This window comes from Phacochoerus africanus, unplaced genomic scaffold, assembly GCF_016906955.1.
Source record: "Phacochoerus africanus isolate WHEZ1 unplaced genomic scaffold, ROS_Pafr_v1 Scaffold_18, whole genome shotgun sequence".
In the NCBI taxonomy this organism is placed as follows: Eukaryota; Metazoa; Chordata; class Mammalia; order Artiodactyla; family Suidae; genus Phacochoerus; species Phacochoerus africanus.
The window spans coordinates 43199-56954 of NW_025927375.1; the positions used below are offsets into that span (position 1 = coordinate 43199).

The 13756-nt window shown below is 38.9% G+C and overlaps 2 protein-coding genes across 2 annotated transcripts; one reads left to right on the forward strand and one right to left on the reverse strand.

The window, feature by feature from the left end:
- Nucleotides 1–693: 693 nt before the first annotated feature.
- Nucleotides 694–1626, forward strand: LOC125119192 (olfactory receptor 7C1-like). Its single transcript, XM_047766054.1, has one exon. The coding sequence runs from the start codon at nt 694–696 to the stop codon at nt 1624–1626; it is 933 nt and encodes a 310-aa protein (XP_047622010.1).
- A 7872-nt stretch (nt 1627–9498) lies between these two features.
- Nucleotides 9499–10428, reverse strand: LOC125119211 (olfactory receptor 18-like). Its single transcript, XM_047766072.1, has one exon. It carries the CDS (start codon nt 10426–10428, stop codon nt 9499–9501), a length of 930 nt encoding a protein of 309 aa, XP_047622028.1.
- Between the last annotated feature and the right edge of the window lie 3328 nt (nt 10429–13756).

Consider the following 13756-nt stretch of genomic DNA (forward strand, 5'->3'; position numbering starts at 1 on the left):
TGGGGTGCCTAAATTTTGTCATGTTAAGGCTTTGATACCCAAACTTTCAAGAAATGAAAAAAAGTAGAGGGGGTTGGAATTGACATATACAATAAGATCAAGAAATAGATTGGTATCAAGGACCTAATGTATAGCACAGGGAAATCTACTTGATACTGTGTAAGAACCTATATGGGAAAAGAATCTGAACAGGAAAGGACATATGTGTACATATAACTGATTTACTTTGCTGTACAACAGAAATTAACACAGCTTTCTAAGTCAACTATACTCCCATAAAATGTATTTTATTTTTAAATTAAAGTATGGTTGATTTACAATGTTGTGCCAATTTCTGCTGTATAGCAAATTGATTCTCTCTCTCTCTCTCTCTCTCTCTATATATATATATATATATATATATATATATATATATACCCATCCCACATATATATGTGTGTGTGTATGTATCTACACACATTTTTTCTCATATTATCTTCCATCATGTTCTATCCCAAGAGATTGGACATAGTTTTCTGTGCTGTACAGTAGGACCACATTGCTTATCCATTCTAAACCTAATAGTTTGTATCTACTAACCCCAAACTCCCATTCCTTCCCACTCTAATTAAAGGAATAGAGACTCTAGGGTCTGTCCAGTGGTGATTTCATGTTCTTTCCCTTCCTCAGCCATCCAGCTGATGTATCAGCAACATGGAATCAGGAAATCAAACAAGTGTTTTAGAATTTTTACTCCTGGGACTGTCTCAAGACTCAGAGCAGCAACCCATCTTATTTGGGCTCTTTCTGTCCATGTTTGTGGTCACCGTGGTTGGGAACCTGCTCATTATCCTGGCCATCAGCTCAGACCCCCATCTCCACACCCCCATGTACTTCTTCCTCTCCAATCTGTCCTTGGCTGACATCTGTTTCACTTCCACCACCATCCCAAAGATGCTGGTGAACATTCAGACACAGAGAAAAGCCATCAGCTATGTGGGCTGCATCACGCAGATGTATTTTTTCATGGTTTTTGGAGTTATGGATACTTTTCTCCTCACTTTGATGGCCTATGACCGGTTTGTGGCCATCTGTCACCCCCTGCACTACATGGTCATCATGAACCCCCGTCTCTGTGGTCTGCTGGTTCTTGTGTCCTGGTTCATCAGTGTGTCATATTCCCTGATCCAGAGTCTGCTGATGTTGCGGCTGTCCTTCTGTTCCAACTGGGAAATTCCAGACTTTTACTGTGAACTTGCTCAGGCCCTCACACTTGCCTGCTCGGACACACTAGTCAATTACATCCTGTTATATCTGGTGACTGGCTTTCTTGGCATTGTTCCCTTCTCAGGGATCCTTTGCTCCTATACCCGAATTGTCTTCTCAATTCTGAGAATCCCATCAGCTCATGGGAAATACAAGGCATTTTCTACCTGTGCGTCTCACCTGTCCGTGGTTTCTTTGTTCTATGGGACAGGTCTTGGTGTGTATCTCAGCTCTGAGTCATCTTCCTGGAGAGGTATGGTTGCTTCGGTCATGTACACTGTGGTCACCCCAATGCTGAACCCCTTCATCTACAGCCTGCGGAACAGGGACATCAAGAGGGCTCTACAAAAACTTCTTGGGAGAATACCCTGCGTTCAGTGATGGGAACACCGGTCCAGGGGTTTTGAGCCAAACGTGGTAGCAGAAGTTAGCTAAAGAAATTGTGCCTCTTAGTCACATTGAGTTTTGTGTCTCACCCATCCTCCATAAGTTGCTTTGGTCAGAATTTGGCCTTGGGGGGACTTTGTCTTAACCTATTATGATGATTACATGATTACCCTTAGTTATACTCTCCACATCCCTTCCTTTTACTTATTCATTACTGCACCTCAGTTTGTATTTCCAGTCCTGCGAGTTGATAACCAGCCACTTAAAATACATGCTCATCACTGTTGAATAAGAATTATGAAATAGTATATTGGAGTTCCCATGGTGGCTCAGTGAGTTAAGAACCCAAATAGCCTCTGTGAGGATGTGGGTTTGAACCCTGGCCTCACTCACTGGGTTAAGGATCTGGCTTTGCCACTAGCTGCAACTGGGTCCTAGATGTGTCTTGGATCCCGAGTTCCTGTGAGTGTGGCATAGGCCTCAGTTGCCATGGGAACTTCTATATGCTGCAGGTACAGCTGTAAAAAGAAAAAAAAAGAAATACTGCCTTTTATCAGTACTAATATTTTCTAGTTCTTAACAAATATATTTATTTGACAGTCCTTACCGAGCATCATTGGTGTGCCAGGATGTTGTAAGTATCTGGAATAGCACAAGGAAAAAGGGAAAAAAAGACAAGAATCTTTGCCCTCATAGAGCTTAAATCCTAGATCTCAGAGTTTATCAGATTATATGTCAAAACAAAAAATACACTGATGGGTAAGTTATTTATTTGGTTATTAGTGAGGTTGAACTTTCCTCCATATGTTTAGTACATTTCTAGATAAGCTATGAAAATGTATCACTGGAGACAGAAAAATGACAAGCCCCAGAATATTAGAATTGATCAGGTGCTAATGAGTCATTAGGTCTAGTTGCCTAATTTTACAGGTGAATTTATCCAGGTGGAAACAAAAGAGTATGGATGGTGATGAAATCTGGCTGAATGGGGATATATCGTCAAGTCTGGTGCCAGGACAGAGTGCTGGATTACAAATCAGGAGAGTAGGAATGGAACCATAGAATTGCCGCTCACTAGGTGTGTGATGCTGACCAGCTTCAGGTGATGCAGAATATGTTAGGAATATTGGATGTCTCATTTTTTTTTGACCATGCCCACAACATGCAGAATTTCCTGGGCCAGGTATGGATACAGTAACAACTCTGGATTCTTAACCCTCCAAGTAACAAGGAACTCCTGAATGTCTTGATAAATGTTTATTTTCATATCTTCTTCACCATAAAAAATTGAATGTTGTGTGAGGTCTTTGGATGGTGGTGTTTGCCCAGGCACTGCAGGCAGGAAAGGCAAACATAAATACACAGATTATATAGAGAACACAGAAGTAAACTCAGACACCTTTGGTCAATTAATCTTTGACAAAAGAGGCAAGAACATAAAATGGGAAAAAGACAGTCTTTACAGCAAGAATTGCTGGGAAACCTAGACAGCTGCATGCAAATCAATGAAACTAGAATAAACTCAAAATGGCTAAAAGACCTAAATATAAGACAAGACACCATCAAACTCCTGGAAGAAAACATAGGCAAAACATTCTCTGACATCAACCTTACAAATGCTTTCTCAGGTCAGTCTCCCAAAGTAACAGAAATAAAAGCAAAAATAAACCAATGGGACCTAATCAAACTGACAAGGTTTTTCACAGAAAAGGAAACAAAAAAGACAACTTACAGAATGGGAGAAAATAGTTTCAAATGATACAATTGAAAAGGGTCCAATCACTAAAATATACAAATAACTTATACAATTCAACAGCAAAAAAGCTAACAACCCAATGGAAAAATGGGGAAAAGACCTGAATAGACATTTCAACAAGGAAGATAGACAGATGGACAACAAAGCACTTGAAACAATGCTCAACATCACTGATTATTAGAGAAATGCAAATCAAAACTACCACAAGATACCACCTCGCACCAGTCAGAATGGCCATCATTAATAAGTCCATGAATAGCAAATGCTGGAGGAGTTTGGAGAAAAGGAGACCCTCCTGCACTGTTGGTTGGAAAGTAAGCTGGTACAACCACTATGGAGAACAGTATGGAGGTACCTTAGAAAACTATACATAGAACTATCATATGACCCAGCAATTCCACTCTTGGGCATATATCTGGACAAGACTTTCCTTTAAAAAGACACATGCACTTGCATGTTCATTGCAGCACTATTCACAATAGCCAAGACATGGAATCAACCCAGTTGTCCACTGACAGATGATTGGATCAGGAAGACGTGGTATATATACACAATGGACTACTACTCAGCCATAAAAAGAACAAAATAATGCCTTTTGCAGCAACATGGATGGAACTAGAGACTCATCCTGAGTGAAGTAAGTCAGAAAGAGAAAGACAAATACCATATGATATCACTTATATCTGTTCCATAAAGGCACAAATGAACCTTTCCACAGAAAGAAAATCATGGACTTGGAGAATAGACTTGTGGTTGCCAAGGGGGAAAGGGAGTGAGTGGGAGGAATTGGGAACTTGAAGTAAATAAATGCAGAATGTTGCATTCAGGATGGATTAGCAATGGGATCCTGCTGTGTAGCACTGGGAATTCTGTCTAGTCACTTATGACAGAGCTTGATAATGTGAGAAAAAAGAATGTACACATGTAAGTGTAACTGGGTCACCACGCTACAGTAGAAAAAATATATAAATAAATACATAGATATTCATCTTGGTAATGAAGAATCCCTGCCTCCTCCAGGGTTGGCATCTGATGGAATCAACTTAGCACCAATTATTGTTCTCAAGAGATCTAACCATTTTGAAGAACAATAATGGGCTTCCAAAAGGGGAGCCTGCCTCCCCTTTAATTCCTTTAAGTATGAAAGGAATTCCTTTTGAGCATGAAGCCAGGCTTGTTTCTACAAACTGGGAAAAAATCATTGTGGGCACCAATTCTGACTTTTGCTGACTTGTCCTTGATATTTTTGGTTATATAAATTAAGCAATGCTCTTTTAAAAAAAATCTGTGGAAAATTTCCACTAACTGAAAGACAATTGTTTTCATAGTTTGGTTTTATTTTTACTTTATTTTATTAATAAATTTTATTACAGTCAATTTACAATATGCTGTTATTTTCTGCTGTGCAGCAAAGTGACCCAGTATTGCATATCTACATTCTTTTTCTCATATTATCTTCCACCATATTCCATCACAAGTGATTGGATATTGTTCCCTGTGCTATACAGCAGGACCTCATTGGTTATCCATTCTAAATATAATAGTTTGCATCTACTAACCCAAACTCCCAGTCCATCCCAATTGTCCCCCTCCCCCTTGACAACCACAAATCTGTTTTCTATGTATGTGAGTTTGTTTCTGTTTTGTAGATAGGTTCATTCTTGCCAAATTTTAGATTGCACAAATAAATGATATCATGTGGTATTTGTCTTTCTCTTTCTGATTTACTTCACTTAGTATGAGAATCTCTAGTTTCATCCATGTTGTTGCGTATTTAGTTCTTTTTTTATGGCTGAGTAGTATAACCAATGCTCTTGAGGTCAGCTCATCTATCATCTGCTACCACCACCACAGATCCCTGTGGACCCTGGATCCCAGTTACATTCCAGATTTGTTGCCTTGCCTCCCACTCCCAATGCTGCCGTTTGAGTCTAGAACTCAAGTTTCTCATAAACATTAATTAAAACTTATGCTTTAATGTGGAGGTTAGCTGACCAGACCATACTCAAAAATACAAAAATTACAAAGTTGGAACAATGCTTCTTATCCTTTCTACAAACCAGGAGTGATTTTCTTAAAATTATAGCTTTGAAATATAATCATCAAGAGATACACATATCTCCTAGCTTCTGTGGATAATAGGAGCCTAAATTCAATAGGCAGCAATTAGCAAACACAAACAGACTAATCATATAAACCAACCTCCCTCCCATAATATCTCCCAGTGCTTTTCTAATAGCTAGCCCCAGCTTAAAAATCCTCTCATCTTTGGAGTTTCTGTTGTGGTTCAGAATGTTAAAGACCTGATGTCTCTGTGAGGATACAGGTATTATCCTTGGCCTTGCTCAGTGGGTTAAGGACCTGGCATTGCTGTAAACTGTGGCATAGGCTGCAGGTGCAGCTTCCATTTGACCCCTAGCCTGGGGAACTTCTATATGCCCCAAAACTTTTATTCAGCTATAAAAAGAAGAACAACATCATCTCATCTTTGGATTCAGTGGAAATGAGTTCAATCTCTCTCCATTGTTGCAATAGTCATGACTCTGACTGCTAGAATTTTGGATAAAGCCTTCCTTACCTGTTGGATTATGATGAAATTTTTCTTTGGTACAATAAACAACTTTCTAGATTTCATAACAACGTTCTACCAAGTATTGTTTTGGCGATGACATTGACTGTTGTCTTGCCTTTTTAAGTCAATAATATCACATCTCGCAAAAGACCAGACTGTGAGAGGAGCAAAGCTCATTTTCTTGATGCATCAGTTTAACCTGGAAAAGAATAGCTGAAGCACCTCGAGCAAAGATTGTCCCTCATAACATTTAAAATATGTGAGATCGCTTAGACAGTAATACTAGTAAAAGAGGAATAGACACTAACTTGATGGAGAGTTTAGATGGGAGGCCAAGGAAGGCGTATTTAAGTGCTGATATTTAAATAAAAAATTGAGTTGGAAATGGAAGAAAATTCTAGATAGAGAGAAATAAATGTGTTGGTCTGGGGGCTGGAAACAACATCAAGAAAGCCAATATGTCTAAACAGGCGGATTGATTTACAATGTTGTGCCAATGTCTGCCGCATAGCACAGTGACCCGGTCATATATATACATACATTCCCTTTCTTAAGTTATCTTCCATCATGGTCTCTCCCAGGAGTATGCTAGGGAATTTTGACAGTGGAAACAAGAGTTAAGTAGTATGTCTGTAAGCATGAAGGTAAAGTACATTCCACAAGTTGGTGTCATCTGTCACTTTGTTCTACTGAACAAGCCTCAGTATGTTCCTCAATTCTTCAGAAATATCCTCTTCCCATAAGGGCAGACATATTCTCACGGTTAAATACTGAGGTCAGAGTTCCCATTATGGCTCAGTGGAAACAAATCTGACTAGCATCTGTGATGATGCAGGTTCGATCCCTGGCCTCACTCAGTGGGTTAAGGATCTGTTGTTGCCATGAGCTGTGGTATAGTTTACAGCATTTCTGTGGCTGTGATGTAAGCTGGCAGCTTCAGCTCTGATTCAAACCTTAGCCTGGGAATCTCCATATGCCCCACAGGTGCAGCCATAAAAAGACCCCAAAATACCCAAAAAACAAAACAAAAACCCCACTGAGGTCATCCCCATATTCAGTGTCTTCAAAAATCTAATGAACTGAAGGATTAGAGAGCCCTGGTCAGATATGCAACACAATCAGGGAGGGGGAAGCAAGGAGTGCTTAGGATTTCAAATTAATTTTACTAGTAAAAGCTGTCATAAATTGAGTTCCTTTTGAAAAACACTGAGACAGTGATTAGGGTACAAAATGTTTATCAGACAGTGCTACCTAGATACAACATTTGTGGAAGGGCAGTGGTGTAGTAAGGAATTTGGCCTCACCTAAAAAGAAATACAGTCTCTGTCCCAGCCTCTGGGAGATAACCTTTAACCCCTTGAAATTGCCTCAGTGAAAGGAGTGATGGTTTATTCACAGTAGGCTTTGTGGACCATACCTGATAGTTTATGCTAATGAGATGACTCAGGATGGGAATAACTGTGCCCCCAAAAGATGAACTGTTAAAGAATTAGAGCTTTAGGCAAAGTGACATCAACCCCATCTCTGGAGAGGGAAGCTGGAAATTGAGTTCAACCATATGGGCAATAATGCAACTGATCATGTTTATGGACTGAAGCTTCCATACATATTCTAGACACTGTAGCTCAGGTGAGCTATCTAGCTGGCAAAACTTTTTTGAATATTGTTACACATTGTTGCCAGGAGGAGGTAATGAGTCTGAACTCCATGGAGAGAGGAAAACAAAAAAACTTCATCTATGGGACTTTCCAGATCTTGCCCTCTGTGTGTCTTCCTTTGTCTGATCTACTTTCTTTTGCCATAATAAAGCTATAATTCTAAGTATAGAACTTTCTTAAGTTCTGTGAGTCATTCTATTGTATTATTAAAACTTAGGGAATTCCCACAGTTTGAATTATCCTAGAGAACTGCTGAATGTGAATGAGCCCCTGAATTTGTATCCAAATGGCCTGAAGATAGGGTGGCCCTGGGAGCCCCTGAAATTGTGGTTGGTGTCTGAAATGAGGGGAGTCCTGTGAAGACTGTTCCCTCAGACTCTGTGTTGTGGCAAACTCTTTGTAGCAAGGAAGGGCAGTGCAGTGGAAAAATCAGGCCAAATTGAAGCCCATCAAAGGCCTCTGAAAACCAGCTGGGAGCTCTGGACCTAGGATGATCCCTAAGAGTTGGATGGAATTGGGGCAAAGGAGTCAAATGCTTATACCCCCACATCATAGAGTCATCCTATGTGCACAGCCTGGTGGTGCTTGGTAGTTGATGACTGAGGATTGAGTAACATCAAACATCTGAAGCAATATGTCTCTCATTCCTACAAGAGATAATTTTTTTATCATGATAAAGTAACAACATAAAATTTACCATCTTAACCATTTGTAAATGTACAGTTCAGTTGCCTTAATTACCTTCATTTATTCCCCCTGTTCTTTTAGGGCCACATATTGTTTTTCATCCATCATCACCATCCACCTCCAGTACTATTTCACCTCCCCCAAGTGAAACTCTGTCCGCATTAAACATTAAATGCATATTCCTCCTCCCAAAGCTGGCCAGTACCACTCTACTCTCGGTATCTATGAGTTTTAACACCTTAGGTACCTCATATAAATGGAATCATTCAATATATGTCCCTTTGTGTATGATTATGTAATATGATTGGGGAGAAGATAGAGTGGGAAGGAGAATTACCCTAAATATTGGAAATCAACTTTGTTTTGGTAGGTACCCTTCCATCTATTCCTTGGGAAGAATATATCCCAGTTTTTCCAGGAAAGTCCTGGTTGAAAACTCAATATTAGTAGTGTCCCTCTTCAACTTCACAGTATCCTGGTTTAGACAGAAATTACTCATCCTACTTGCTCAAAAATATGTCCAAGATCATTAAGGAACAGAAATATGTCTTGACCTTAATGTAAACAGAAAAATCAAATAGAAAAAAATTAGGAAAAGTATAGAAACAATAAATAACAAAAGAGAGCTATGATTATTTTGCAATGATAAAAACAAGACTGCCTATGACACAGTGTCTTGGAAAATACATAAAGAAATGGAGAAGGTATAGTGATGTGTTATGCAAAATCCTGACTTAAATGAGGAGACCAGAATAATTTCCCAATTCCATTAAAGCTATTATAAGTGGAAAGCATTGTGTAAACAGAAAGCAGAGGCCCAATAGGTACATATACAGCATGTGACTACAGATTAAGAATTTCTTGTTGCATATATTTGATTTTACTACTTTCCTAGTCTTTTCTTTTTTCTTTTTTAGGGCTACACATGTGGCATAGGGAAGTTCCCAGGCTAGCAGTTGAACTGGAGCTGCAGTTGCTGGTCTACACCACAGCCACAGCAATGTCAGGTCCGAGCCGAGTCTGTGAACTACATCGCAGCTCATGGAATTGTTGAATCTTTAACCCACTGAGCAAGGCCGGGGATCAAACCCACATCCTTAGGTATACTAGTCAGGTTCATTACCACTGAGCCACAATGGGAACTCTTGCCTTTTCCAATCATATGAACTCCCAAAATGGTTCATGTGTTGAGATTAGCCTACTCTGCTGATAATCCTCCACAGGACGTGCTTGATGTCCTTGTTCCTTAGGCTGTAGATGAAGGGATTCAGCATAGGTGTGACCACAGTGTACATCATGGAGACCACTGCACCCTTCCTGGAGGAAGATGAGACAGCTGAACTGAGGTACACACCAAGGGCTGCTCCATAAAACAAGCAAACAACTGACAGGTGAGAGCCACAGGGGGAGAAGGCTTTGTACCTCCCTCCTGATGATGAGACTCTCAGAATGGAGGAAGGAATTCGAGTATAAGAGTAAAGAATCCCTGAGAGTGGAACTCCAGTCAAGATGGCACCAAGGAAATACATTAATATAATATTGATGGAGGTGTCAGAACAGGCAAGACTGAGGAGCTGAGAAAGTTCACAAAAGAAATGAGGGATTTCCACATCAGCACAGAAGGTGAGCTGTAACATCATCAGGTATTGCAGATGGGAGGCCAAAAGGCTTATGGAAAATGACACCAGGACCAGCAAGCCACAGAGGCGGGGGTTCATGATGACCAGATAGTGTAGGGGGTGACAGATGGCCACCAACCGGTCATAGGCCATGACTGTCAGAAGTAGACTCTCCAAAGAAGCAAAAAGAGAAAAAAAAATCACCTGAGCTAGGCACCCTGCATAGCTGATAGATCTTCTGTGTGCTTTGAGGTTCACTAGCATCTTGGGGACAGTGGTGGAGCTGACACTGATGTCAGCCAAGGACAAATTGGAGAGGAAAAAGTACATGGGTGTGTGGAGGTGGGAGTCAGAGGTGACAGCCAGGATGATGAGCAGGTTCCCAAGCAGGGTCATCAGGTACATGGACAGGAAGAGCCCAAAGAGAAGGGGCTGTTGGTGTGGATCCTCTGTGAGGCTCAGGAGGAAGAATTCTGAGACAAGTGTAAGATTCTGTGGTTCCATGTTGAGGGGACACCTTCTGAAAAAGAAGAAACATTTGAATAAACAAAACAATGTAGGGGCACCCAGATAAGTAGCCATACTTTGGATTTAAGCAATTCACAAATAAAGTGTTCATGCTTGAAGACCATACACCACAGTGCCTTCAGCAATATTTCTCAGTTGTTAGCTCTTCTTCATTGAAGCCAAAAACATAGACTTCTTTCTTTATCCATCTATTAAGGGCATGAGGAAAAAGAATATTAGAGAAATAAGGAGATTTTGAGATAAATCCATGAACAGAGCAAAATATCTGTCCCCTTATTTTGAATGAAAAATTTGGAATAAAAATATTCTTCTCTCTTTAAAAATATTTTTCTAATAAGATGAGACAAAAAAGCACTGAAATATACCATGTCTTCTGCAAATAAAGTACAAGAAATCCCCTTGATTTGCATTGTATGTCTAAGAGCTAAAATTTCACTCACAGGAGTATAAATTAAAAGCAAATGTTTATAATCACATAGCATTTTAATATGCCAATTATAATTTTAAATTAAATTATATTTGATTTATAATGTTGTGCCAATTTCTTCTGTACAGCAAAGTGACCCAGTCATAGATAGATAGATAGATAGATAGATAGATAGATAGATAGATAGATAGATAGATAGATACCTTCTTTTTTACATCATGGTCTATCCCAGGATATTAGATATATTTCCCTGTGCTATATGGTAGGCCCTCATTGCTTATCCATTCTAAGTGTCACAGTTTGCATCTATTAACTCCAAACTCCCAGTCCCTCCCAGTCCTTCCCCCTCCCCCTTGGCAACCACAAGTCTGTTCTCTATGTCTGTGAGTCTGTTTTGTAGATAGGTTCATTTGTGTCATATTTTATTTTATTTTTGATTTTATGTCATTTTTAATTATTCAATTATATTTATAGTTGTATAGTGATCATCACAACCAAATTTTACAGCATTTCCATCCCAAACCTGTGTCATATTTTAGATTCCACATATAAGTGATACTATATGGTATTTGTCTTTCTCTTTCTGACATATTTCACTTAGTATGAGAATCTCTAGTTGCATCCATCTTGCTGCAAATGACATTATTTTGTTCCTTTTTGTGTCTGAGTAGTATTCCATTGTATATATGTACCATATCTTCTTAATCCATTCATCTGTTGATGGGCATCTAGGTTGTTTCCATTTCTTGGCTATTGTGAATGATGCTGCAAAAAAACACAAGGGTGCATGTATCTTTTTGAATGAAAGTTTTGTTGGGATATATGCCAAGGATTGCTGGGTCATATAGTAATTACATTTTTAGTTTTCTGAGGTGCCTCCATACTCTTCTCCATAGTGGTTGTACCAATTTACATTCTGATCAGCAGTGTCAAAGGATTCCCTCTTCCCCACACCTTCTCCAGCATTTGTTATTTGTATACTTGTTACTGGTCATTCAGACTGGTGTGATGTGGTACCTCATTGCAATTTTGATTTGAATTTCTCTAATAATAAGCAACGTTGAGCATCTTTTCCTGTGTCTACTGTATATGCCAATTATCTTTAAGGGTTTTTCGTCTTTACTTGGTTTTATGACATCCATCTTCTATGGAGATAAGTGATCACTCAAATGTGTGGGTTTATTGGTCAAAGTTTCTTCAAAAATAACTTAAGTATGAATATTTGGCCTTGGTGGACTTCACATTTATATATATGTGTGTGTGTGTATACACACACACATTTTTTTCGGACACACCTGTGGCATATGGAATTTCCTGGGCTAGGGGTTGAATTGGAGCTGCAGCTGCTGGCCTATGCCACAGCCACAGCAATGCCAGATCTGAACACATCTGTGACCCACACCTCAGCTTGCAGCAATGTTGGATCCTTGACACATTGAGCTAGGCCAGGGATAAAACCCACATCGTCACAAACATTCTATCAGGTTCTTAACCCAGAGAGCCACATCTATAACTCTTGATAAAGATATTTTTGATAGAAGCACAAACTCCTGAAGAATTGCTGATCCTGAATATAGCACTAATATATGATATACCAATGATTAAATAGTAATTAACTTTTAATAAATATTTTGAACTTATTTTTCCTTTTTGCAGAGTTTCTTCTAATAGTGCTACACACTCTCAGAAACAGGTATGAGGCTGAGTTTCCTTTTTGTTCTTTTTGTTTTTAGTGCCTAGGTAAAACTTTTTTAACATGTCTCCAATCTTAAATATTTGTGAAGGGTTGGTTTCTCACAAATCCAACCTTCTCATGAACGTACAAAAAATGTAACACCAAAGCCGGGTCTCAAACTCTCACTTGGCCTTCTCATGCCAGACTCAGGGCTTTTTAAAGTCATATTTCTCTGTCAAAGAATCACATTTCTCCTACATTCAGCTCCACGATGAAGGCGACTCAGGTCTTCATTTCTCCTGACAGGTCTAAATGATGTAATTTGGGAAAAATAAAAAGAGAAAAAAACTGAAGACAAATATCATGAATATCTGGAGAATTTATTCATCAATTCAGTGGGATATTAATTGGGCTGATTGTACACAGTTGCTTAAGAAATCAACTTAAAGTACTTAAAGTGTGGCTATCAGTCCTAGTTGATCATCATAATTAACCTTCTGTCTTTTAAATTTTAACTGTGGACTGGCCATGGCCTATAACCAATTAAAACAGACTCTTTATCCATAAGTCCTTTGGACATACTAACATAGAACCAGGGTAAAGAACCATTGCCAGGCAAAATAAATGTTGCATTATTGTTATACATTATGATACAATATTTACCACATTAAATATACATATTAAATAATACTTGCTTTAGATGTCTTCTTTTTTTTTCTTTTTGGCTGCATCTGAGGCATATGGAAGTTCCCTGGCCAGGTAAAGAATCTACTCCACAGCAGCCATCAAAGCCACTGCAGTGACAATGCCAGATCCATAACACCCTGAGTCACAAGGGAAATCCTAGAATTCCTATTTCTTACTGATAAAACTTGAGGTATTTTTCCTATCCCTGCATGGTCTTATTCCCCTGCCCCTTAGCTGCCCAAAGATAAACACTGTCATGAATTTAGTAGATGCATTTTCTTTTCAACAGCTCCATAGTGTTGGTGTTAACTTATGCATTCACAAGCAGTATTCTTGAAAACTAATTTAAATGCTGTTACACTATGCATATTTTTTTTTACTGATTCTGATTTACAAAAATATTTTAACCTCCCAGTGAAGTACATACCTTTATTTCAATACTTAAAATGAGCATAGTATTACCTAAAGGATAAAATTCATTTTATTTTTCAAATTCTTATGAAACAGTTAAGGAA